General features: G+C 45.7%; 1 protein-coding gene across 1 annotated transcript in view; it reads left to right on the top strand.

Moving 5' to 3' along the window:
* FAM169A (family with sequence similarity 169 member A) overlaps window positions 1-27,176 on the top strand; it is a 288,635-nt gene that overhangs the window by 224,531 nt on the left and 36,928 nt on the right. Inside the window, exon 13 of the mRNA XM_030193277.1 lies at window positions 18,425-18,593. Coding sequence (XP_030049137.1) covers window positions 18,425-18,593 — 169 coding nt within the window. The remainder of the gene's footprint in view (window positions 1-18,424; window positions 18,594-27,176) is intronic.

Here is a 27,176-nt window from a genome sequence, read left to right on the forward strand (position 1 = left end):
AAAGATATCACCAAACTGGGAAGATAGACAAAAGATTGCAAATTATCACTGTCAACTGCTGAGCAAGATGTAAACAGGAACAACAAACGTAGTTTGAAATGTCTATATGTGAATGCCAGAAGCCTAAGAAATAAGATGGGAGAGTTAGAATATATTGCACTAAATGAAAAATTAGATATAATAGGCATCTCTGAGACCTGGTGGAAGGTGGATAACCAGTGGGCACTGTCATACCGGGGTACAAATTATATCATAGTGATAGGGTGGATCGAATTGATGGAGGGGTAGCATTGTATATTAACGAGAACGTTGAATCAAATAAATTGAAAATTCTCATGAAACAAAACACTTCTTGGAATCACTGTGAATTAAAATTCCATGTGTAAAGGGGAAAAGGATAGCGATAGGAGTGTACTACCGTCCGCCTGGCTAGGATGAACAGATGGATGCAGAAATGTTAAAGGAAATTAGGGAGGCTAACTAACTGAGAAACACAATAATAATGGGTGATTTTAATTACCCCGATATTGACTGAGTAAATGTAACATCAGGACATGCTAGGGAGGTAAAATTCCTTGACGAAATCAAGGACTGCTTTATAGAGTAGCTGGTACAAGAGTCAACAAGAGGAGGAAAAATTCTAGACCTAGTCCTTAGTGGAGCACATGATCTGGGTCAGGAGGTAGTGGTGTTGGGGCCACTTGATATCAACTATCATATGATGATCAGATCTGATATAAGCTCTGGAATAAGTACACACAGGAAATCCAATACATTAACATTTAACTTTCAAAAAAGAGACTATGATGAAATGAGAAGAACTGCAAAAAAAAACAAAAAACTTAGCGGAACAACTATGAAGGTCAAAATTCTACATTGGGCATGGATGCTGTTCAAAAATACCATCCTGGAAGCCCAGGCCAGTTATGTTCCATGTATTAAAAAAGGCTGGAAGGCCAAGCAACAGCCATCATGGTTATAAAGTGAGGTGAAGGAAGCTATTAGAGCTAAAAGAAAATCCTTCAGAAAATAGAAGAAGGATCCGACTGAAAATAATAAAAAATGGCAAGAGCCGGCAAAAGAATCAATTGGATCACTAGATGACATGGGGGGGGGGGGGGGGGGGGGGGGGGTGGTAAAAGGGGCACTCAGGGAAGACAAAGATTTGGGAGAGAGATCTGTGCCAGAAATGGTGTTCAAACCTGACAAACTGAATGAAATTTCTATAAACCTGGGAGATATAATGGTGCAATTTGACAAATTGAAGAATAGCAAATTCCCTGGACCAGATGGTATTCATCCCAGAGTACTGATAGAATTGAAAAATGAACTTGCAGAACTATTGTTAGTAATATGTAATATATCTTTAAAATCAAGCATGGTATCAGAAGATTGGAGGGTGGCCATTGTAACACCGATTTTTTTTTTTTAATGTTCCAGAGCTGATCCAGGAAATTATAGATTGGAGAGCCTAGTCAGTTCCGGGCAAAATGGTAGAGACTATTACAAAAAACAAAATTACAGTGCATATTCAAAAGCATGGATTAATGAGACAAAGCCAACGTGAAGGGAAATCTTGTCTCACCAATCTATTACGTTTCTTTGAAGGTGTGAACATGTGGATAAAGGTGAGCCGGTTGATATTGTGTATCTGGATTTTCAAAAGGCATTTGACAAAGTACCTCATGAAAGACTCCAGAGGAAATTGAAGAGTCATGGGATAGGAGGTAGTGTTCTGTTGTGGATTAAACACTGGTTAAAGGATAAAAAGCAGTGAAGTTAAATGGTCAGTATTCTCAATGGACAAGGGTAGGTAGTGGGGTTCCTCAGGGGTCTGTGCTGGGACTGCTGCTTTTTAACATATTTATAAATGATCTAGAGGTGGGAGTAACTAGTGAGGTAATTAAATTTGCTGACGACAAAGGATTGTGAAAAATTACAAGAGGACCTTACGAGACTGGAAGTCTGGGCATCCAAATGGCAGATGATGTTTAATGTGAGCAAGTTCAAAGTGATGCTTGTGGAAAAGAGGAACCTGAACTATAGTAATTTGATGCAAGCCGATTATCTAAGCAGGCATCAGATCGATCCAGCAGAATGGGAACTAGCAGATGAAGTATTCCTGCAGATATGTGCCAAATGGGGCAAGCCCGTGATGGATTTTATGGCGACAAGTTCAAATTCCAAAGTCCCGTGCTTCTTCAGCAGACGGAGAGATCCTCGCTTGGCAGGGTTGGATGCCTTGACTCAGCCCTGGCCTCCGGGCCTACTATATGTGTTCCCTCCATGGCCCTTGATAGGGCGCGTGCTCCTGCAGATTCGGCTGCACCCAGGAGAAGTGGTCCTCATCGCCCCGGATTGGTCCAGGAGTCCTTGGTACGCAGACCTCCGACAGATGCTAGTGGAGGCTCCCCTTCTTTTACCTCTGGTACCGAACCTGTTGTCACAGGGCCCGGTAGCCATGGAGGATGCCTGCTGCTTTGGTCTTATGGCATGGCGATTGAGAGGGCGCAATTGAGGGACAAAGGCTATTCAAACACAGTCATTTCCACTCTCCTGCAGGCCCGCAAGCGTTCCACTTCCGTGGCTTATGCCAGGATTTGGCACCAGTTTGAGTCTTGGTGTGCTTCAAAAGCGATCACACCCATGCGGGCTCCTGTCTCGCTGATTCTGGACTTTTTGCAGGATGGTGTACAAATAGGCTTGGCCTATAATTCCCTGCGGGTGCAAGTGGCAGCTTTGGCCTCCCTTTGTGGTAAGGTTGAAGGCGTGTCTTTAGCTGCTCATCCAGATGTGGCAAGGTTTCTTAGCGGGGTGCTTCAGCTCCGGCCTTCCATGCGAGCACCCTGTCCAGCTTGGAACCTGGGGCTAGTTTTGAAGGCCCTGCAGGCTTCTCCTTTTGAGCTGCTTCGGCGAGCATCGGAGAAAGATTTGACACTAAAGGCCGTTTTCTTGTGGCCATTACTTCGGCGAGATGGGTGTCAGAGCTCCAGGCGCTGTCCTGTAGAGACCCATTCCAGCAATTCTCAAAGTCCGTGGTCACGGTTCGGACCGTGCCTTCCTTCATGCCTAAGGTGGTTTTAGTGTTTCACCTAAACCAGCCTATTTTCTTGCCCTCCTTTGATAAGGAGGAGTTTCCAGAATCTTTTGGGCAGTTGCACCTGTTGGATGTGCGCAGGACTCTGCTGCAGTATCTGCGAGTTACTATCTCTTTCAGGATCTATGATCATCTTGTTTGTTTTGCTATCAGGTCCTCGCAGAGGGTCTCCAGCGTCTAAAGCCACTATTGCCCGCTGGCTCGAAGAAACTATCTTTTCAGCTTATCTGCTTGCCGGCCGGTCTCCGCCTGTAGCCTTTAAGGCGCATTCTACCAGAGCGATTTCTTCCTCTTGGGCTGAAACTGGAGCACTCTCTCGTCAGGAGATATGCAGTGCAGCAACATGGGCTTCTAAGCTCTCTTTTGCCCGACATTACAGGCTGGATGTGGCTGCTAGGAGGGATGCGCGTTTTGGAGCACAAGTGCTAGCGCGTGGTGTGACCTGTTCCCACCCTATCTAGGGATTGCTTTGTTACATCCCATACGTAATGGCTTCATCTGCTTGATGACAAGGAAGGGAAAATTAGGTTCTTACCTTGGTAATTTTCTTTCCTTTAGTCATAGCAGATGAAGCCATGAGCCCTCCCTGTATGATTGTCTGTATGCTGTGAATCTGTTTCAGGTTCTGTTCTTGTTTCCTGAAGTTCCTTCCTTGGAAGAAAGTTGGAAAACAGTCTTCAGGATTCATGTTCACTTATAGGAGGATGAGTTTATTCCCTCCAGGAGGTTGCGTGTATCCCCTCCAGTTATACAATAAGGAGGACGAGTTTATTCCCTCCAGGAGGATGTGTTCATTCTCTCCTTTTGAGTTCATGCCCTTGTTAAGGGGCCATCGTTCGCTGTGAGGAAAGTTCATGTTATTACCATTGTGGTTTGACATACTGCTTTAAGTAGAGGAGTGTGGTAGCCATGTTAGTCCACTCTTAAGGTTATCAATAGAAATCAAACAAAATAAAACATGGAAAAGAAAATAAGATGATACCTTTTTTTATTGGACATAACTTAATACATTTCTTGATTAGCTTTCGAAGGTTGCCCTTCTTCGTCAGATCGGAAATAAGCAAATGTGCTAGCTGACAGTGAATATAAGTAAAAACATTCAAGCATTACTATGACAGTCTGACAGGGTGGGAGGATGGGGGTGGATAGGAGGTATGCATGGGGACATCAAAGCTTATCATTGATATTCTAACAGGATGGGTGTGGATTTCACAGTGAGAATACTGAAAGGTAACTTTAAAACCATACAAGAATGTAAGACCTTGGAAGTCAGAATGATTGAATATTTTAACACCCAACAGAAAGGACTTAACAAGGATCTGGGGTTCCTAACCCATTATAAACCATAAAGCTGTATGTCTCTGTTGATCACCCCACCCCTCACCTATCCACACCCATCCTGTTAGAATATCAGTGATATGCTTTGATGTCCCCATGCATACCTCCTACCCACCCCCATCCTCCCACCCTGTCAGACTGTCATAGTAATGCTTGAATGTTTTCACTTATATACACTGTCAGCTAGCACATTTGCTTATTTCCGATCTGACGAAGAAGGGCAACCTTCAAAAGCTAATCAAGAAATGTATTAAGTTATGTCCAATAAAAAAGGTATCATCTTATTTTCTTTTCCATGTTTTATTTTGTTTGATTTCTATTGATAACCATACTGCTTTGGAAGCTTCAAATACTGAAGAGGCAGTGGAGCTGGCTGGCCATGAGGCACTGTGAAAAGTTGAGTGCTGTCTATCTCCCCCTCCTGGTTGATAGACACAACCCATACATAATGGCTTCATCTGCTATGACTAAAGGAAAGAAAATTACCAAGGTAAGAACCTAATTTTCCCATTCCACCTACATCAATACAGGTTTGAAGTGGATTACAAACAGATAAATCAGAGGCATTAATTCTGGGATATACAAGATACAATCAATTTACATCCACACAACTAAGTTAACAATTACAATTAAACTAAGCTGATTACAAAAAAATAAACAAGGAGTATTAATTCTGGGATATACAGGATGTAGTCAGTTAACATCCAGTTGCAATTAGACTAACACTTATTTGGAAGCAAATATTTTCAAAACAGAGTTGCATTAATTGATTTATAAAAGTCAGCATAATTTATGTATTTGAACCACAGACATGGACAATAAATTCCATAGCTTAGCTGCACAATAAGAGAATAGTATAGAAAAAGCTCTCTTAGATTTAATACAGGATGGAAACATTAATTTTAATTGGTTGCGAGTCCCAGATTTAGAACGGAAAAAAAATTGATGAGCAGATATAATAGGATGGAGTTAGTCCATGGATGATTTTAAATATAAACATATAACATTTAAAATCAATCTTGGCTTCCACTTCAGCCAGTGTAATTGAATGTACCAAGGTATAACTCTCTCAAACTTACTTACCCCCTCTTTTACAAAGCTGTGCTAGCGGCTGCCATGCGGTAATGCCATCACAGCCCATTCACTTTGCACTGTTAGTCACTAGCGCAACTTTTTAAAAGGGGGGTTAGTGAGCAAATAGGTCAGAGATCTGTATTTTGCACAGTATGTAATTTCCTTAATAATTTTTTTTGAACAGCCCAGATAGATGATATTGCTGCAATCTAATTTTGATAATATTAGTGCCTGCACTACCAATCGAAATCGATCCTGATGAAAATATTTATGAATAAGATTTTGTATTAGCAAGAAACAACTTTTTTACAGGATGACTTACCTGCAACTCCATTGTTAACTTTTGATCTAATATGATACCCAGGATCTTCAATTAAGATTCTAGCTTGTAAGGCATATTATTTACCACAAACCTATGCTCTTGAATAGTATCTACCTTCCTATCGCCCCCTTATCACATACAGCTCCTTTGAATTTTTAAGCCCAACTATTTTATCATGTATTTCTAGACCAGTCTTCTAATTTTCATAGACTTCTTGTCTACTCCTTCCAGGGTGTCAATTCTGTTGCAAATCTTTGTGTCATCCACAAAAAGCCACATTTTGTCCTTCTAACCGTTCAGCAATGTTACTATTGAGTAGAAATAGCCCCTGTACCGATCCCTGACAAAAGAAAGATAGGCAGAAGGCTTGAAATAGCAGATAGACGAAGAGGCCAAGGAGCTGGAACTCTATAGGCACAGCACAGCCGAGACACCACAGAGTCACCAACTATGCAAATCAATATAGTGTAAATTAAGGCAAAATAAAACCCTCTTAGAGGAGATGTCCAAAAATTGGTAACAAGAGAAATTAGTTCTAAAATTAGAACCACAAAAACAGGTGTACGACCCAAAGCAGAACAGTCATTCTCCGAGGACAAGCAGGCTGCTTGTTCTCACTGATGGGTGACGTCCACGGCAGCCCCTCCAATCGGAAACTTCACTAGCAAAGTCCTTTGCTAGCCCTCGCGCGCCCGCGCGCACCGCGCATGCGCGGCCGTCTTCCCGCCCGAAACCGGCTCGAGCCGGCCAGTCTTCTTTTGTCCGCACTCGGTACGGTCGTGTTTTCGCCGTGTCGAGCCCCGGAAAGTCGACCTCGCGCGTCCAATTTGTTTTGAACGTGTTTTTTTTCCTTCGGGAAAGCTTTGTCCTAGTCGGGAAGTGCTCCGGAAACCCCCCGCCGGGTTTCGTGTAAATCCTCCCCGTACTTCCAGCTTTTTGCCCCGGTAAGTTTTCTTTCGTCGTCGGGGTAGGCCTCTTTTCGGCCTCGGTCGAGATTTTTTCTCCCTCTAAATTTGGTGCTTCAAATTTCGCCATTTCGGCTTTTGATTTCGCCGGCGTGATTTTTCCGCCCATGACATCGAAGCCTTCCAGCGGCTTCAAGAAGTGCACCCAGTGCGCCCGGGTTATCTCGCTCACTGATCGACACTCGTCGTGTCTTCAGTGTCTGGGGGCCGAGCACCGCCCTCAGAACTGCAGTCTGTGTTCCCTGCTTCAAAGGCGGACTCAGGTAGCGAGACTAGCCCAGTGGAACGTGTTGTTCTCGGGCTCTTCGTCGGCATCGGCACCGGGATCTTCGAGTGCATCGACGTCGTCAGCGTCCAGACCATCTTCCTCGGCCGCCCCTGCATCGAGTGCATCGAGGCATCGGGCCTCTGCATCGGCGCCGAGACATCGGATAGCTGCATCGACGTCGGTGGTACCAGGACCTCGTCTGCTGATGTCGTCGGACGGTGGTGCATCGGGTGGAGTGCAGGTGAGGGCTGTCCATTCCCCTGCTGGTGGCGGTGAGCCCTCGGGTGGGTCTCCGCCTACCCTGAGGGCTCCTGCGGTACAGCCCCCCCGAGATCGACCTTCTTCAGTCTCGGCCCCGAGGAAGCGACGGATGGATTCGACGTCCTCCTCGTCGGTGCCGGGGAGCTCCGGTGACATGCTTCGGAAGAAATTGAAGAAGCATCGACACCGGTCTCCTCCCCGTGTCGGCACCGAGAGCTCTGGGTCGCCGAGGGATTCGGCACCCAGCAGGCATCGGCACCGAGAGGACCGCTCACCCTCTGTTCAGGAGGTGTCGATGCGCTCCGCTCTGGACAGCCCGGAACAGCCTCCACGCCCGGAACAGGTACTGACGTCGACGCCTGCATCGACCTCTCAGCCTTTCTCTGCAGCCGCTCTAAACGAGAGCCTCCGGGCCGTTCTCCCAGAGATTCTGGGAGAGCTGTTGCGCCCTACCCCTCCGGTACCGGCGGTGCTTGCGCCACCGGTACCGTCGAGCGTGGCGCCGGCTGGCCCATCGCCCAGGTTGAGGTCCCCGACGTCGGTACCGCGTGCGGTACCGACCGCGACTACGTCGGCGGAGGGAGCTTCGCCGATGCGGGCGAGGGAGTCTACCTCTCGACGCCCCCATCGTGGACGGGGTTCCACGGAGTCGAGCAGGGCGAGGTTGCAGACACAGGTCCGTGAACTTGTGTCTGACACCGAGGGTGAGGCCTCGTGGGAGGAAGAGGAAGATCCCAGATATTTCTCTGACGAGGAGTCTGAGGGTCTTCCGTCTGATCCCACTCCCTCTCCTGAGAGACAGCTTTCTCCTCCCGAGAGTCTGTCTTTTGCCTCCTTTGTCCGGGAGATGTCTACGGCCATCCCCTTCCCGGTGGTTGTGGAGGACGAGCCCAGGGCTGAAATGTTTGAGCTCCTGGACTATCCTTCTCCACCTAAGGAAGCGTCCACTGTTCCCTTGCACCATGTCCTGAAGAAGACATTGCTTGCGAACTGGACCAAGCCATTAACTAATCCCCACATTCCCAAGAAGATCGAGTCCCAGTACCGGATCCATGGGGACCCAGAGCTGATGCGCACTCAGTTGCCTCATGACTCTGGAGTTGTGGATTTGGCCCTAAAGAAGGCTAAGAGTTCTAGGGAACATGCTTCGGCGCCCCCTGGGCAAGGACGCTAGAACCTTAGACTCCTTTGGGAGGAAGGCCTACCATTCCTCTATGCTCGTGTCCAAGATCCAGTCTTACCAGCTCTACACGAGCATACACATGCGGAATAATGTGCGGCAGTTGGCGGGCTTGGTTGATGCTCTTCCCCCTGAGCAAGCCAAGCCTTTTCAGGAGGTGGTCAGGCAGCTGAAGGCGTGCAGAAAATTCCTGGCCAGAGGAGTTTATGACACTTTTGATGTTGCGTCCAGGGCCGCTGCTCAAGGTGTGGTGATGCGCAGGCTCTCATGGCTGCGTGCCGCCGACCTGGAGAATAGAATCCAGCAGCGGATTGCGGACTCGCCTTGCCGTGCGGATAACATTTTTGGCGAAAAAGTCGAGCAGGTGGTAGAGTCTCTCCACCAGCGGGACACCGCATTCGACAAGTTCGCCCGCCGGCAGCCTTCAGCTTCTACCTCTACAGGTAGACGATTTTTCGGGGGAAGGAAGACTGTTCCCTATACTTCTGGCAAGCGTAGGTACAATCCTCCTTCCCGACAGCCTGCGGCCCAGGCTAAGCCCCAGCGCGCTCGCTCTCGTCAGCAGCGTGCGAATCAGCAAGGCCCCGCGGCTCCCCAGCAAAAGCAAGGGGCGAGCTTTTGACTGGCTCCAGCAGAGCATAGCCGACATCCAAGTGTCAGTGCCGGGCGACCTGCCTGTCGGAGGGAGGTTGAAAGCTTTTCACCAAAGGTGGCCTCTCATAACCTCCGATCAGTGGGTTCTCCAAATAGTCCGGCAAGGATACACCCTCAATTTGGCCTCACAACCTCCAAATTGTCCACCGGGAGCTCAGTCCTACAGCTTCCAGCACAAGCAGGTACTTGCAGAGGAACTCTCCGCCCTTCTCAGCGCCAATGCGGTCGAGCCCGTGCCATCCGGGCAAGAAGGGCTGGGGTTCTATTCCAGGTACTTCCTTGTGGAAAAGAAAACAGGGGGGATGCGTCCCATCCTAGACCTAAGGGCCCTGAACAAATATCTCGTAAAAGAAAAGTTCAGGATGCTTTCCCTGGGCACCCTTCTCCCCATGATTCAGCAAAACGATTGGCTATGCTCTCTGGACTTGAAGGATGCCTACACACACATCCCGATACTGCCAGCTCACAGACAGTATCTGCGATTTCAGCTGGGCGCACGCCACTTCCAGTACTGTGTGCTACCCTTTGGGCTCGCCTCTGCGCCCAGGGTGTTCACAAAGTGCCTAGCTGTGGTAGCAGCGGCGCTTCGCAGGCTGGGGGTGCACGTGTTCCCATATCTCGACGATTGGCTGGTGAAGAACACATCCGAGGCAGGAGCCCTGCAGTCCATGCAGATGACTATTCGCCTCCTGGAGCTACTGGGGTTTGTGATAAATTACCCAAAGTCCCATCTTCTCCCAGTGCAGAAACTCGAATTCATCGGAGCCCTGCTGGATTCTCGGACGGCTCGCGCCTATCTCCCAGAGGCGAGGGCCAACAACTTGTTGTCCCTCGTCTCGCGGGTGCGAGCGTCCCAGCAGATCACAGCTCGGCAGATGTTGAGATTGCTGGGCCACATGGCTTCCACAGTTCATGTGACTCCCATGGCCCGCCTTCACATGAGATCTGCTCAATGGACCCTAGCCTCCCAGTGGTATCAGGCCGCTGGGGGTCTAGAGGACGTGATCCACCTGTCCACGAGTTTTCTCAAATCCCTGTATTGGTGGACGATTTGCTCCAATTTGACTCTGGGACGTCCCTTCCAAATTCCTCAGCCTCAAAAAGTGCTGACCACGGATGCGTCTCTCCTGGGATGGGGAGCTCATGTCGATGGGCTTCACACCCAAGGAAGGTGGTCCCTCCAAGAAAGCGATCTACAGATCAATCTTCTGGAGTTGCGAGCGATCTGGAACGCTCTGAAGGCTTTCAGAGATCGGCTGTCCCACCAAATTATCCAAATTCAGACAGACAATCAGGTTGCCATGTACTATGTCAACAAGCAGGGGGGCACCGGATCTCGCCCCCTGTGTCAGGAAGCCGTCAGCATGTGGCTCTGGGCTCGCCGTCAAGGCATGGTGCTCCAAGCCACATATCTGGCAGGCGTAAACAACAGTCTGGCCGACAGGTTGAGCAGGATTATGCAACCTCACGAGTGGTCGCTCAATTCCCGTGTGGTGCGACAGATCTTCCAGGCGTGGGGCACCCCCCTGGTGGATCTCTTCGCATCTCAAGTGAACCACAAGGTCCCTCAGTTCTGTTCCAGGCTTCAGGCCCACGGCAGACTGGCGTCGGATGCCTTCCTCCTGGATTGGGGGGAAGGTCTGCTGTATGCTTATCCTCCCATTCCTCTGGTGGGGAAGACTTTGTTGAAACTCAAGCAAGACCGAGGCACCATGATTCTGATTGCTCCCTTTTGGCCGCGTCAGATCTGGTTCCCTCTTCTTCTGGAGTTATCCTCCGAAGAACCGTGGAGATTGGAGTGTTTTCCGACCCTCATCACGCAGGACGAAGGGGCTCTTCTGCATCCCAACCTCCAGTCCCTGGCTCTCACGGCCTGGATGTTGAGGGCGTAGACTTTGCCTCTTTGGGTCTGCCAGAGGGTGTCTCCCGCATCTTGCTTGCTTCCAGGAAAGACTCCACTAAGAGAAGTTACTTCTTTCATTGGAGGAGGTTTGCCGTCTGGTGTGACAGCAAGGCCCTAGATCCTCGCTCTTGTCCTACACAGACCCTGCTTGAATACCTTCTCCACTTGTCTGAGTCTGGTCTGAAGACCAACTCCGTAAGGGTTCACCTTAGTGCAATCAGTGCATACCATTACCAAGTGGAAGGTAAGCCGATCTCAGGACAGCCTTTAGTTGTTCGCTTCATGAGAGGTTTGCTTTTGTCAAAGCCCCCTGTCAAGCCTCCTACAGTGTCATGGGATCTCAATGTCGTTCTCACCCAGCTGATGAAACCTCCTTTCGAGCCACTGAATTCCTGCCATCCGAAGTACTTGACCTGGAAGGTCATTTTCCTGGTGGCAGTTACCTCGGCTCGTAGAGTCAGTGAGCTTCAGGCCCTGGTAGCCCAGGCCCCTTACACCAAATTTCATCACAACAGAGTAGTCCTCCGCACTCACCCTAAGTTTCTGCCAAAGGTTGTGTCGGAGTTCCATCTGAACCAGTCAATTGTCTTGCCAACATTCTTTCCCCGTCCTCATTCCTGCCCTGCTGAATGTCAGCTGCACACATTGGACTGCAAGAGAGCATTGGCCTTCTATCTGGAGCGGACACAGCCCCACAGACAGTCCGCCCAATTGTTTGTTTCTTTTGATCCCAACAAGAGGGGAGTGGCTGTAGGGAAACGCACCATATCCAATTGGCTAGCAGATTGCATTTCCTTCACTTACGCCCAGGCTGGGCTGGCTCTTGAGGGTCATGTCACGGCTCATAATGTTAGAGCCATGGCAGCGTCGGTAGCCCACTTGAAGTCAGCCACCATGGAGGAAATTTGCAAAGCTGCGACGTGGTCATCTGTCCACACATTCACATCTCATTACTGCCTGCAGCAGGATACCCGACGTGACAGTCGGTTCGGGCAGTCAGTTCTTCAGAACCTGTTTGGGCTTTAGGATCCAACTCCACCCCCCGAGGGCCCTGTTTGTTCTGTTCCAGGCTACACTCTCAGTTAGTTGGTAAATTTTTTAGGTCAATCTCAGTTATGTCCTCGCCGTTGCGAGGCCCAATTGACCAATGTTGTTGTTTTGAGTGAGCCTGGGGGCTAGGGATACCCCATCAGTGAGAACAAGCAGCCTGCTTGTCCTCGGAGAAAGCGAATGCTACATACCTGTAGAAGGTATTCTCCGAGGACAGCAGGCTGATTGTTCTCACAAACCCGCCCGCCTCCCCTTTGGAGTTGTGTCTTCCCTTGAAGTGTATTGTCTTGCTACATACTGGACTGGCCGGCTCGAGCCGGTTTCGGGCGGGAAGACGGCCGCGCATGCGCGGTGCGCGCGGGCGCGCGAGGGCTAGCAAAGGACTTTGCTAGTGAAGTTTCCGATTGGAGGGGCTGCCGTGGACGTCACCCATCAGTGAGAACAATCAGCCTGCTGTCCTCGGAGAATACCTTCTACAGGTATGTAGCATTCGCTTTAGAGTTGCGAGGAGCCAGCTGTGCAAGGAATACTCCAGCAGGATAAGGAAACCTATGGCTCTAAAAACTAAACTCTGAGAATTAAAGAGACACTGCCATTCAGTCTCGGACATGAGGCCATTACACATAAACCCATAGGGAGACTGCAAAAGATAAACGAAATGGAGCCGAGCACCTGGAGAAAGGAATTTAGGGGCTCAGTGATTGGAATTCCTGCCTTTATAAACGGCAGACAACAATAAAGTCTTAAAGTCAGGAATACCTTGGTTTCCTAAAGAAATTGCTAATAAAGCAAAATAAAGGTCCACTTACTTCAGAAACTGTGAGATTTGTAGCACAAAGTGTAAAAATGTGCATACTCTCCAGACAGGAAACTGCCAGACCATATGGTTGAGGAACATGAGAATTTTTGCCTTGAGCCTCTTTCACTCTCAATAAACCCCACACATGGAAGGAGCGTAGCTGGGGATGGTGGGGCAAGAACCAGGCCCCACCGGGTGTCACCCTGGCTGGGGGATTGGGAACCCAGCACCACCGAGTATCATTGCAGCTCAAATAGTGAATGCAGACTAGAAGTGAGTCGTCTTCACTGATCATCACCAATCGTTCATATACGGTCCACCATTCTAACTCTTCTTTTAGACCTTTTACCCTAGTTTCTGGTGTATACCCAGGGTCAATTTCTCTCTCCTATTTTAATATATTTCTATCATCATTGCTTAAGCTTCTTTAGTCTTTGGACTTGGTTTCTTTTGTTTACACAGATGATATACAAGTTCTTAGTATTATCGATCCCTCCAACCCTGTGCAGATAGCTTCCATCAACCAAAAGCTTGCTGTGATTGTATTTTGGCTGGAAGAGCACAAGCTTTGCCTCAATCCTGCCAAATCACAAGCTGTGCTATTCACTGCTTGTACTACCAAGACCTTGGCTACACCTCTCCTTCTGAGCAATGTCCCTATTCTGCTAGTAGACAGTATTAAGATCTTAGGCATTCGTATAGACCCTTCCTTTTCCTTTGTATCCCAGATATCCTCAGTAGTACGTCGTTCTTGTCACCAAATCAAACCGATTCGCTCCATTCATTCCATCCTCCATCTCCCTGCACTAAATATCTTAGTCCACACCTTGATTATCTCCCGGATTGACTACTATAATGCTCTTTATGTAGGCCTTGGAGCAAAAGAACTTAAAACGATTACAACTTATCCAAAACACAGCTGTAAAGTAATTACGGAACAGAAAAAATATGTCCATGTCACCCCCACTTCTCAAAGAGGCTCATTGGCTGCCACTTAAACACCACATTACTTTCAAACTTCTCATTCTGATATGCAAAATTTGTTCCACTAATGAATCTTCCTTTTTCTTCCGTTATCTAATTCCTTACTGCCTTTCAAGAACTCGGCAGTCCTCACAGCAAGGTCTTCTGGTTGTTCCTTCTCTCCATGATATTTCTGCTTCCACGGCTCGTTGCTCTATTTTTCTCTGTACAGGCTCCTCATCTCTGGAACCAGCTACCACTTACGCTCAAACTTCTTCCCTTGTTATCTCAATTTAGAGCTGACCTTAAGACCTACCATTTTCATGGATGCCTACTGCTAACTGCCAGAGGTAGATTATAATCTTGAGCACATCCTTATCTTTTGTGCCTTCCCTCCCCTTCTTTCTGAGGATATTGTAGTTCTTCCCCTGTTCCTCATGTTTTTGATTTTGTCTGTTTTGTCTCTCTCATTCTATCCTTTTTAGATTGTAAGCCGCTCAGGCACACGTTTGATGGGCTGGATAGTAAATTTTTTAAATAAACTTATAAACTTGGAGAAATGAGCAAATCATCCAGCATAACCCCTTGCTCAACTGACACCTGGAATAAACCAGGTCAGGAGCTGCTAGAAACGTCAAGGAGGTGGTGCACGAACCATCCACTATCTGCTTGGCGACAGAGAAAAATACTGTGCATTTCAGGCTGCACGATATCCTTAAGAGGTGAATTATTTGACACTACTTTTTTTCTGTTTCCATCTACAGGTAGTAGATGGAAATAACCCATTCGTTCTGGACTGTTCTGGTATGAACAAAAAGGAAGGAATGTGTTTTTTAGGTGTGCACATGGCTTTTTGCTAACAAGACTCGCTTTGTCCTGCAGTATCCAGCAAGACTACGAGTGATTGATTGACAGTGGTGTGCCGCATGTTTATCCCTCCCCCCACCCTCCTTTCCCTGAGCCTGAAGACTTTGTATACTAAAATCTTGGGAACCTAGGGAATGATGTGTGAGAGTTAGTGGCCTATTGGATGTGTCTTGCAGGAGTGAAAAAAAACTGTCAAGGGATAGAATTTTGCATTTTGGACTTTGAGGTGAATAATGGACTAGCCTGGAAAGAGGATCAATGTTAGTTATCTTTGAGTGTAAGGGAAAAAACAAGTGTGGGTGGTGGTGGGGTGCTGCAACGTGGAGAGGCCTTGATCCAGTAGACTGCCTCCTTATTTCTATGAGAGCTGGGTTTGTGTGGTTGTGGGCTTTGCTGTGGGGGCTGGATAAGTTACTATATTTTGCTTGCTTTTTTTGGATGTGTGTTTTGTTGGTGTTTCAGGATGATGGATGTAGTATGGGGTGGGGAAGTAGAATGGAGGTGGAAGGTAGGAAGGAAGTGAAAGATTGAACAAAAGGACATTTTCAGGGGGCAGGTTGGAAAGAGAATGGTTGGACGAGTAGATTGAGACAATAGGAAGTGTGAGAGAAGACGGGCAAAGTTTTTTCACTGTTGGGCTGGGGATAGATGACGGCAAGATCTAAGAAGGAGATTTGTTAGAGAATTGTAGCTCTAGAAATATAACTTTGTAAGGTGAGGCGGTAATATACGGCCCACTCTTCAGCTGAACTTAGATCTTCACTACTAGCAACCCAGGTAGAGCTTAATACAATCCTCCTTGAGTGCGTGAAGACAGTTTTGAGACGGAAATTATTATCTTTGATCAAGAGGCAAACGTGGGTTATTCGGAATGGAAAAGGCATGGTTAAAGCAGAGTTAAATGGTGCAAGTTTTTCAGGATTCTACCAAACCCTATACAAACAGGAAGACATGGATCTTGGATGTATAGAGCAGTACCTAGAAGATTGTGAGTTGCCCTAGCTCACTCAGAACCAACTGGAAGTTTTGAATATTCCATCACAGCTCTAGAAGTTCAGAAGGTGGTAAAATATATGCATACATGTTGAGCCCCAGGTCCAGATGGTTTTAGTAGTGAGTTTATAAACTCTGCTGCAAGACGGTTGTTTGACGGTGGGAGATTCCCATATGTTAACAAGGCCCAGTAAAGACCCCTTGAGGCTGGAATCCTGTCAGCCCATTTCTCTACTAAATGAGGACCATAAGATATTGGCCAAGCGGTTGTTCGTGCTCTCACTGGACAATACATGAGTCTCAGGCAGGCTTTAAGGGTCAAGATGTGGTGGTGAACATTTGACACATCCTGGCTTCATTGAACTATTGTGTAACAGAGGACCTACCTTTGATACTGAGAAGACTTTTAAAGGGTTAGTTAGTCATATGTTCTTGGCACTAAAGCACTTTGTGATAGGGGGATTCTTCCTTAGAGTGGTGCACCACCTTTATTCAACTTTGAAGGGGGTATAGTATGCATCAGGGTTGCCGTCTATCCCTCTTGCTCTTCTTAACATAGTAACATAGTAAGTGACGGCAGAAAAAGACTTGTACGGTCCATCCAGTCTGCCCAACAAAATAAACTCATATGTGCTACTTTATGTGTATACCTGACCTTGATTTGTATCTGCCATTTTCAGGGCACAGACCGTAGAAGTCTGCCCAGTACTAGCCCCACCTCCCAACTAGTAGCCCCGCCTTCCAACCACTGGTGCTGCCACCCAATCTCTGCTAAGCTTCTGAGGATCCATTCCTTCTGAACAGGATTCTCTTATGTTTATCCCACGCATTTTTGAATTCCTTAAGATTGGAACCTTTGTAGAGGATTTGCAGGAACCTGAAGATAAAGGGGGTTTGAGTAGGAGAGTGTGAGTTTAGTGTTGCAGTGTTCATAGATGATCTCTTAGTACAGCTTACAGGCCTTATGCAGTCACTAGTTACACTGATGGATGAATTTGCAGTCTTTGATAGTGTTTTGGAATTCAAACAAAGTCTAGATAAATCAGAGGCATTCCCCACAATGCCCAGAGTAAGAGAGAAAAGGGCCAGTGATTTTCCCCTATAATGGTCGATAAAGTAATTCAGTTACCTGGGTAACAAACCACGTACTAATCCCCAAGATATTTATCAGTATAATGTTCCCCTCATGCACAGCTGAAGTGGTACCATTGTCTTGGATATCTTTATTTAAGACTAGTAAAAAAGGCCCGTTTCTGACAGAAATGAAACGGGCGCTAGCAAGGTTTTCCTCGGAGTGTGTATGTTTGAGAGTGTGTGTGTGAGAGTGACTGTGTGAGAGAGAGAGTGAATGTGCGAGTGTGTGTGTGTGATAGAGAGAGTGAGACTGGGAGTGAGCGTGTCTGTGAGAGAGAGTGTGTGTGAGAATGAGAATGTGTGCCATGGGCCCCCCCCCTCCCTCCTTTCCTCCCAGTTTCGTCCACCTCCCCCTCCGAGTTCCAGGGTCATCATCCCCCCCCACCCCCTGAGTTCCAGGTTTGTCCCCCCTCCCTCCGTTCCAGGGTCGTCCCTCTCCTCCCTCCAAGTTCCAGGGTCGTCCCTCCCCTTTGAGTTCCAGGGTCGTCCCCTCCCTCCTTCCCTCCCTCCCTTCGAGTTTGAGTCCCCCCTCCCTCCCTTCCAGTTCCAGGCCCCCTACCTCCAGTTATCTTGTTGGGCAGACTGGATGGACCGTGCAGGAAACCATTGGATCTCAATTTGAGATGCGTTCAAGTGCATTACTTTTTGATGAGACAAAAGGATTGGGCTTTTCAAGTCAGGGACAAAAGAAGTGGGTTTAGTGGTTGTGGCTATTGGGGGAAAAGTCTGTATTGTGGATGTCACCAGAGGCTCCTTCATTCTGGCAGCAGAGAAATGCAACACATCAATATATATTTGATCCCCTTGAGCCAACTCATGATCATAAGCGTATATATATATATCATAGCCCTCAACATATGTGCGTATATGCTATTTCTATGCACTATTTGTGTTTCTTGTATCTAGAATTAAATGTGGCTTTTCTAATTTTTTGTTTTAATGGAGATCATTAATTTGGCTACGTAAACCACTCCAGGTGGTATATCAAGGTTTTAAATAAACATAAAATCGTCCCCATTGGCAGATGTACTTGACAGTAGGAGGATGGTTCTTTTTAATTTATTCTCAGTTTGCCTACTGCTTTCTTACTGGTGACATTTTCATTGTCTAAATTCAAGGGTATAAATTACTTGAAATGACTATCATTGAGATTCAACGTACCAACTTTGCATACTATCACAAACCATTCCCATCTAGTGGCCAACAAGAGATGGAGGAAAATGGGTAAGGCAAAAATTATCCATGAGGTCCAGAAAGGTTGATGAGAATCATGACTGTTTACACATCAGTAAAATTGTTCAGCATTAGTTTTGGTAATGATGAATATGATTTTTAGAAGGAAGCAATAACAGCAAAGGTGACAAAAACCCCAAAACAAATGGTGTGCTGTAAAATATGATTTTTGACCCTAGTAATTGTGCATTATAGTCACCAATGAAGTCTTATATTTTACTTACCTTGAATTGCTACTTTAATGTTATTGAATTGTTTCATTTTAAGTAGGGGTCACAATTTTTTGTTTTAGATTTTGTTGGAACTTTTGAATTTTTTTTCAGGTTAGACGCCATCGAACATGCATCTGAAAATTCTGAAGAGTCTTTAGAAAATCAAACCGAAGAAGAAGAATCTATTGCTAGAGACGAAGAAGAAGCAGTGACAGCTCATAAGGTGCAAACTGAGGAATCCAGTATCTCATCTGCTCAAAAGCGGGAGGAGGGTAAAAAGGTAGGCAGGGTTTCCAGAAACCTCCATTGGGAAGTTTTATTTGCTTCCAGAAATGGCAAAAATAAATGACTTTGGAAGACTGAAGCTCCATTTGTTACCAAGAGCCTAATGGTATATCCATAATTGTCACCTTCTGGTAGTTTACAAGTCCCATGTATTTTGCCATTGGTTGTCCAGTCAGTTTAGTGTGATACCCAGTGGCAACTCCACAGCACAACCACAGATTTCTAGAAGTTTGTAATAGTGGCCACTGTACACAGAGGGCACTTGCTGTCTGCTGCCGGTGTTAAACCCAGGTATTCAATCCCAGGCCATATCGGGCGACCAGCATTGAATATCCGGGTTTATTTTGGCCACTAAAAACTTAACCGTCTATTCCGATATTCAGCGCTAACCGGTTAACCTTTTAGCTGTCAAAGATAGGCCTGCTATTTAATTGGCCTATTTTGACCACTCAACATAGCCGGTTTGGCTTTGAATATCTGTGCCTAACTGGTTGTCTCCTGCTGAATATCCGAGGTTAGGCGCTTAAATGCTATTTAACCGGCCAGGAGCCATTCCTGGCCAGTTTAATAGTTTTGAATAACAGTGGTGGTGGTGGTGGGTAGTCTTTATTTCAGCTACATAAAGAACCTCTTCAAAAGGTGAACCTGGTGCAGGCAGGGGACTGGGGATCCAGTCCTTGGGTCAGGCCTTCCATTTTTTTGACCCAGTGGGGATGTTGCAGTAGTAGCAGTCATAACCACTAGAAGCAAGTCATCCCAGTATTATGTAACAAGGATGTCTAATGGCCATGTTTAGGGCCCATGTTTGCTGAGTTTTGGATGGCACTCTTGTGTATGACCCCTGGCCAAAGACCTGTGCTGTAATGACTGGGCTAAACTAAATTGGGGAGAATTTAAAACAGGGAAACTGCCCTCACCTCCCCATGCACTTGTAAATGAAGGTGCATGGTGGTGTTGCCCAATGGAGGATGGCTTCTGTTGAATTAGAAATTACCCCCTCCCCCTTCCAAAGGGAAAAAAAAAAAAGAAACACTTCAGCATAAGTGATTCAAAATCCAAGTGTGCCAAAATACTTCCCAGAGAATCAAGCATAGCACAATATGTTCTTCAGAGACAATATCATTTTATAAAACAAATTGCAGTGTTTCTATAATATGGGGTTGAATATGTGATTGGGACCAAAACTTCCTACTGAGTATTAGAAAATGTAGATGTCTTTAGTGCATTAGTAGGAGTAAAAATGTGTAAAGAATCCAAAGCCAAACTTCAGCTGTGGACATTTAAGTCTGTTGAGAATTAAGTGATATTTTTTAAATTTTCCTCAGATTTGTGTCTGCTTCCTTTGGCAGAATAATGGTTGTGTTGTTCTGTGTATGGCTAATTAAAAATAAAGGATACATATTAGAAACCATTGTCCCATCATATTCTGGATATCCATGGTACTGCTGAAGCTGAAATAAGTAGATAAAGTACAAAACCTTGGCTGACATAGCCTGAGGCCTGTAATAGTTACTTAAGCAGCCTAACAATTAAAGCAACAGACTGGCCTTCACCGTTGACTGGTGTAGTAGCTGTCCCCTGGTCCTATTCCATCTGGTTTATATCTTTGAATGTATGATCTCCAGAACTGTGCACAGTACTCCAGTTGAGGTCTCACCAAAGTGTTAATACAGAGACACTATCATCTGCTTTTTGTTTCCTGCTAGAAATTCCTCTTCTAATGCACCCAGTCATCCTTTTGGCTTTTGCTATCACTTTATCTGCCTGTTTAGCCACCTTAAGATAATCGGATTTTATCACTCCCAGATCCCTCTCCTCTCTTGCACACAGAAGAGTTTCACCCCCTGCAGGCATGATCCTGTTTTTTTGCTTAAAAAAAAAAAAAAAAAAAAAGCATAATTTCCAGACTCTAGACCATTCCTGAACCTTTGCTAGTTCCTTCGTTTTCCACACCTTCCAGGGTGTCTAGCCTGTTGCAGATTTTGTTATCATTAGAAAAAAAGACAAACCTTTCCTGAGACCTTCCAACCTTCCTTTCCTTGGCATGAACCCCATTTGCTACAGACAGTTTCTAATGCAGTCAGTCGCTTTTGGGCCCTTATCAAGAGTGCCTTCTTGTATTTTTCATTGCCTGTGTGGAATCATGTGAAAGGTCTTACTAAAATTTAAATATGCCATATTTGTCACTCTTCTGATCCGGCTCTTGACATGCCCAGTCATAGAAATTGAGAAGATTCATCTGGCAAGTATATTGAAAAAGCAAATTACATTTTTAGGCTTTAAAGGGCGCACAGGCAAAATATCTAGTATGAACAGTTAGTATTGAATTTTAAAATGGAGATGTGTTGCTTTCTATGTGAGAATCCACATTCCCCAGAGCTGCTTCTGCAGCAGCTCCTTTCTGTGTGAGAATCTACATTTCCCAGAGCTGCTTTCTGCTGCCAGTCTGAAAGGAAAAAACAGGTTTGTTTTAAAAATTCATCTCACCACCCCCCCCCCTTTCAGCAGGCCCATTTAGAAGAAACAGACAGAGAGAAACCCGCATAATCAGTAGCCATAAGGTAGATGTACTGCCAACTAACAGGCAGGTTGCTTGGTGAAAGAGGATGGGGTTTGATAATACCACCTTTCTGTGGTTATAATCAGTGGTTTACATATTATACACAGGTAATTTTTTACTCCTCAGGAGTGTTAGGCCACACTGTACATAGAGATATGCAACTTGCAGATAACCATATGCCTCCTCCTCGCTCCCCTTATACAGCTGCCCCCACCTTACAGTGCTAGTGTTAACTTGCACCTTCCTATGAAGTCATGTACAAAGAAATCGTAAGCAGATTTTACTTCAATCTGGAGACGGTTAGGAGTTTAGGAGGCATCACACCTCTGAGGTCCTATGCCTCTAGAAAACAATAAAGCTCTCAAAAAAAAAAAGCATATCAAAGAATATCTCAGGGGCCAAGATTCTTATACCTTACACAGACCTACTCTTATTCATTTTCAAAGAAACAAAACCATAGTTTCAAAAGTGGATGCTTGGTGGCAAGTGGACATGGTGCATCTGTCAGCTGTCTTCTTTTAACTATGGCTATAAATACATACTGACAATTATCAACATCTTATCGAGATATGCTTGGGCCGTGTGCCTAAAAACAAAAATCGGTTGTGAAGTGGTCGAAGCCTTTGCAAAGGTACTTAGTTTAGGCAGCACGCCTAAAAAAATACAAATGGACAAGGGTAAAGAGTTTTTAAATCTGTATAGATGTTACTGAAAAAGAAAAGGAATCTGCCATTTTGTGACCAACTATGTTATAAAAGCGCCCGTGGTAAAGTGGTTTAACTGCACACTGAAGTCTAAAATGTGGCAGTACTTCACATCAAGCAACACTTTTCGCCATACTATGTAACTATAATCAAGAGTTTTCACAGAACCATACAAGGTAGAACCATCAACGTGGCACCTCTGAATTCTCTGCATGTCTGGAAAATAATGTATAGAGGGAATGCGGGACTAGAAACGGCCGTGAAACATTTTGCAAAAGGTGATCATGTAAGACTGTTGAAAACAAAAGGAACTTTTCAAAAGGGGTACGAACAAATGTGGACTGATGAGATATTTATAATAACAAATGTGTTAAACAGGGGGCAGAAGTCTGTTTACAATATACAGGATTACGACAAGGAAGCAGTGGAAATTTCTTTTTACACCAAAGAACATTAAAAATCCATCTTGACACTGATGGTCTACCATATTGAAAACGTTTTAGAAGTAAATGAAGGTGTCGGAGCAAAAAATGTCTAGTGAAATGGAGAGGCTGGTTTGAGAAATTTAACAGTTGGGTGCTGGCCTGCGAGGTACAAGACATATAAGGCTGCTCAAGAGAAACAACATGGACGATGAGGGGTTCTATATTACAGTACCTAGCAACACCTCTTCAGAAATATTCCCACAAAACACCAGTTCTAATTTTACAGTACATTTAGCAAGACCTCTGGCTCTATAAGGCACTTGGGTTTGGTGGAAATAATACCCACAGATGTGGGACAATGTTACAAAAGACCAATTTTTTGTTTTGATGGTGTATTGAGTACCAAATGAAACATTTGTAGTACGGATAGGTTATTTATTACTCGAGTGTGGAAACTTTAATGGAGAGTATGAACAAAGACATCACCATTCGCTATGATAAGCAACCCCCTGTTAATTTCTTATGACCCCGACAGGCATAGAACTGTAATGAAAAGTACTGACTCACCGGTGCTCATCTGAGCAGATGTCGAATTTGCGATCATGTTAGGTTAGAAACTAATGGTTTTACTAGTACTGCGAGCTTGCCCAGTGACATCACATCTAGAATTAACACCTTGTACCTTTATACAGACATTGTGGAGCATCAGTTAGTAGCGGATCATTTTATACCACTGCTGTGTTGTGTACCAGTTAAAGGGAAAAGTAACAAGTTTGTCGCCTTCATATATAATCAACCCCCTTATGTCCCTGTGAACAAGAACCACATCCATACTATTACTTGTGAAATAAAGACGGATCAGGACAGGCACGTCTCATTTCACGATGGGAAGGTGATCCTTAATCTTCATGTGCGATCTCGGAAAGCGAACATTTTTAATATGGTGGTGATTAAAACTTATAGTGACACGGCAGCGTACAGAGATTATTATGTAACCCAGACCAGTCACAGGCGCCCAGGCTTTTACAAATCACTCATTATATATGGAGCGAGGATCAGTAGTTGGTGGTGTGTTTCGTAGTCTCTTTAGAAAAGCACTGATGTTCCTGAGAAGAGGTTTTGAGAACACACATGAAAATAGCCAAAGATGTGATCAGTCACGTCACCACAGCTGTTATGCATAACATGAGTGACAACAACGTGGAGCAGACTGGATCAGGACTACGGTCATATGAAAAGCCCTTAAAAGAAAGAGGTGGGCAGACACTTTTAGAAGGACCGTCCAAACCCCTTAAAAGAAAGAAACCGAACTGTGTAGTGTCTCAGAAGTCTAAGTGTAAAGCTAAGAAGAGAGTTTACGCTACAGAGCCGGAAAGTATATTTTGAGAAAAAAAGTCATGTCTTTTGTACACGATGGCTCTGTAGAATGCGTTGTCAGAATTGGACCTCTTTCAATTATCACCCACACAAGCCAGTATAAAAAAAAAGCATTTATGTGGAAATACCGCCTTTATCACCCTGATCACCCTTATTGGAAACCGCAGTGCTTGACTTTTAAATAGCCGGTCACGGTGAAGATTATTTGGATTTGAGAAATAATGTTGTATCTGACCTATAAGATTGTAAAAGAAGATGGAACAGACATCGCAGAGAAGGCCACAGTGGTGCTAGCAAACTATCCGGTAACCTCCCTTTTCAGCCAGCTGGATGTCACGATTGGAGACAGTCTGATCAGGCAGCAACAACTGCTACCCTTATAGAACCCTCATAGAACTGCTTCTAAATTATTGCGAAGGACCCCTCAAGATGCAGTTTACGAGCGGTCTGTTTTATAAAGACTCAGCCAGGAGCCACGAGTTGACCCTGGCAGTTGCAAAGCCAGTTTCAGGGCTCGCTTTAAAGCCGGTAGCCAGAAGGCAGAATAACTGGGTCATTTACACAGCGATCTGTTTTTCCAAGAAATGGGGTAGATGTTAAGATAAAACAGATAAGATGCCTTCTGTTTAACGAGCGGGGATGCTGACGAAAACTTCAAAGTACAGATCCTGTCTGTGTCTTTGTTCGTAAAGAGAGTAAAAGTGTCACCGGGAGTAAGGTTGGGTCACGCTGAAGCACTGTTGAAGTCTAATGTCAAGTATGCTGTTGATCACTTGTGGCTGAAGGCATTTAGCATACCCGCCGGAGCTCGTATTACCAACCAGGAAAATCTGTTTCTGGGACAGTTGCCCAAACTCATCATCCAGGGGTTTGTGGACAACAACGCTCATAGTAGGTTTTATGGTAAAAACCTCTTTAATTTTCAACATTACAATATCAACTTTGCTGCTTTGTACGTGGATGGCAAATAAGTGCTGGGAAAACCTCTTCAACTGGATTTTGAACACGATCATTGTGTGAGAGAATACATGCAGTTGATACAAGCGCTTAGATGATCGAACGTACAGAGTTTTATCAGGTTACACTTTGCTGGCTTTTGATCTGTCACCTGAGCAGGAATGCGCTGATCACTACTCCTTGATCAAAACTGGTAATCTGAGTTCAGAAATCCACTTTGTTAATGCTTTGCCCCATACAGTAAACATAATCATCTACGAAGTGTTTGACAATTGTGATAGAGTCACAATCAAGGATAGTTGGGTTAAGGCAGTTTCAGTCTGAAATACAAGTCCCAGAAGGCATTGCAGGCAAGGAGGCATGGGGGTGAGATGAAGAACCCGGACTGGACTCCTAGCTGCAATAGGGGAAGACATGGGTGTAAGCTGGCAGGATGTGTAGGTTGGCTGCCACTAGGGGGAAAGAGAGATAGGAAACCCTGTGTGCAGGAGCTCATCATTAGTCTAATGCTTAACTCAGCTGGTATGGGTGTGGGGGAAGCTAATGGAAGGAGAATGATTGGTTGTGGTAGCAGAAACCAGGGATTGATTAGGCAGGTGGGAAGGAGTCCCAGGGAAGAGAGAAGCAGAAGGAGAAAAGAGGGTAGAGTGAAGCAGATGAAGGGTGAAATCCCTTGGGTGTGAGAGAGTCCCAAAAGTATTTGCAGGCTGAAAACCCTTTGGTAATAGAGATCCCTAAAGTATTGAATCTACCAGTGAAGCTGATGTAAAGGAGAATCCCTTGGGGTAGGAGAAATCCCTAAAGTATGGAACCCCTCCTGAAGGTAAAGAGTAGAAGGTAGAAACTGCTGCTTTGTGATTTAACTGTGATAATGAACTGCTTCTATTTGGAATTGAACTACTGTTACTGTGCACTGGATAAAGAGCCCAGACTGGAGCTGACTGTGAGCCTGTATTGAATCCTGATGTGTGCTGATAGCCTACTGCTTAAAGGGGACTATTTGCCACACACTTTCAGGTGGCTTATATGTGCTTAAGATTGAAGGTGAATGCTGCTGTTGGAACTGTGTATCAGGTCTACTAGAAACCTGCATGGAATGAAGTCCTTAAGATTGAAGTTGATGGTGGACATTTATTTCTTGACTGTACTTGGGAGCCTGTGGCTGGAGGAGATTGTTCTATCCTTGGCTGCACTTAGAGGTACCTGGTTACACAATGTAATAGAAGTTAATCAGTGAAGGAACATCCTGTTTGACTATATGTAACACAATGAACACCGTACAGATTTTTGTATGCTGAAAGAGGACTTCGCGCCTTCTGTCTCGCTGCACCCTACGCCTGGAATAAACTTCCTGAGCCCCTACGTCTTGCCCAATCCTTGGCCACCTTTAAATCTAGACTGAAAGCCCACCTCTTTAACATTGCTTTTGACTCGTAACCACTTGTAACCACTCGCCTCCACCTACCCTCCTCTCCTCCTTCCTGTACACATTAATTGATTTGATTTGCTTACTTTATTTTTTGTCTATTAGATTGTAAGCTCTTTGAGCATGGACTGTCTTTCTTCTATGTTTGTGCAGCGCTGCATACGCCTTGTAGCGCTTTAGAAATGCTAAATAGTAGTAGTAGTAGTAGAATCGTTTTTAGACATTTTACCCAACAATTGGTTACTCGGTCCACGCTTGCCGCAGAGACCGTTAGTGGTAAATACCCATCCACATGACCTACCTGGTGAGCACTGGTTAGACACCTATCTGTGTCAGAACAGCGTGGGCGAGTTTTTTTTATTCTTACAGACATCCACCTATGGTTTGTATTCTAGCAGTATTATGGAGTTTTTATAGAAGCAATGTGAAACTATTGTGTACCACAACAGACTGTTACACAATACTTTCTTGTGCCGGTACAGCTTACCAGCACCTTTTTTCTGAGGGCCGGCTCACCTGCCTGCCTTCAGCTCCCTGACTTTCCGTTTGTGCCCCCTGCGTCGAAATCTTCTACTTTTTACCCAAAGTTGCAGCAGCGAACCGGCAGTGAAAGCAGCAGGCAGGCTTGCCTCCTCGTCGCTTCCCTTCCCTCTCAGCGTCCCGCCTTTCCTTTCCGCGAGGGAAGGGAAGCGACGAGGAGGCAAGCCTGCCTGCTGATTTCACTGCTGGTTCGCCGCTGTGACTTCGGGTAAAAAGTAGAAGATTTCAACGCATAGGGCACGAACGGAAAGTCAAGGAGCTGAGGGCAGGCAGGTGGGGCTGGGGTTGGAACGATCTTGGAGGAAGGTGGAAGCTGGTGCGTGTCACTGGACATGGAAGGGAGGGGGAGCATAGGGGGCAAAGGAGAATCGGTGGACATGGATGGGAGGGAAGGATGGGGGCAAAGGAGAATTTCTGGACATGGATGGAAGGGGAGGCCAGAGGAGAATCGCTGGACATGGATGGGAGGGGAGGGAAGGGGAGAGGAGAATCGCTGGACATGGATGGGAGGGAAGGATAGGGGCAAAGGAGAATCGGTGGACATGGATGGGAGGTGAGAGAGGAGAGTTGCTGGACATGGATGGATGGC

This window comes from Microcaecilia unicolor, chromosome 2 (assembly GCF_901765095.1).
Source record: "Microcaecilia unicolor chromosome 2, aMicUni1.1, whole genome shotgun sequence".
Lineage (NCBI taxonomy): Eukaryota > Metazoa > Chordata > Amphibia > Gymnophiona > Siphonopidae > Microcaecilia > Microcaecilia unicolor.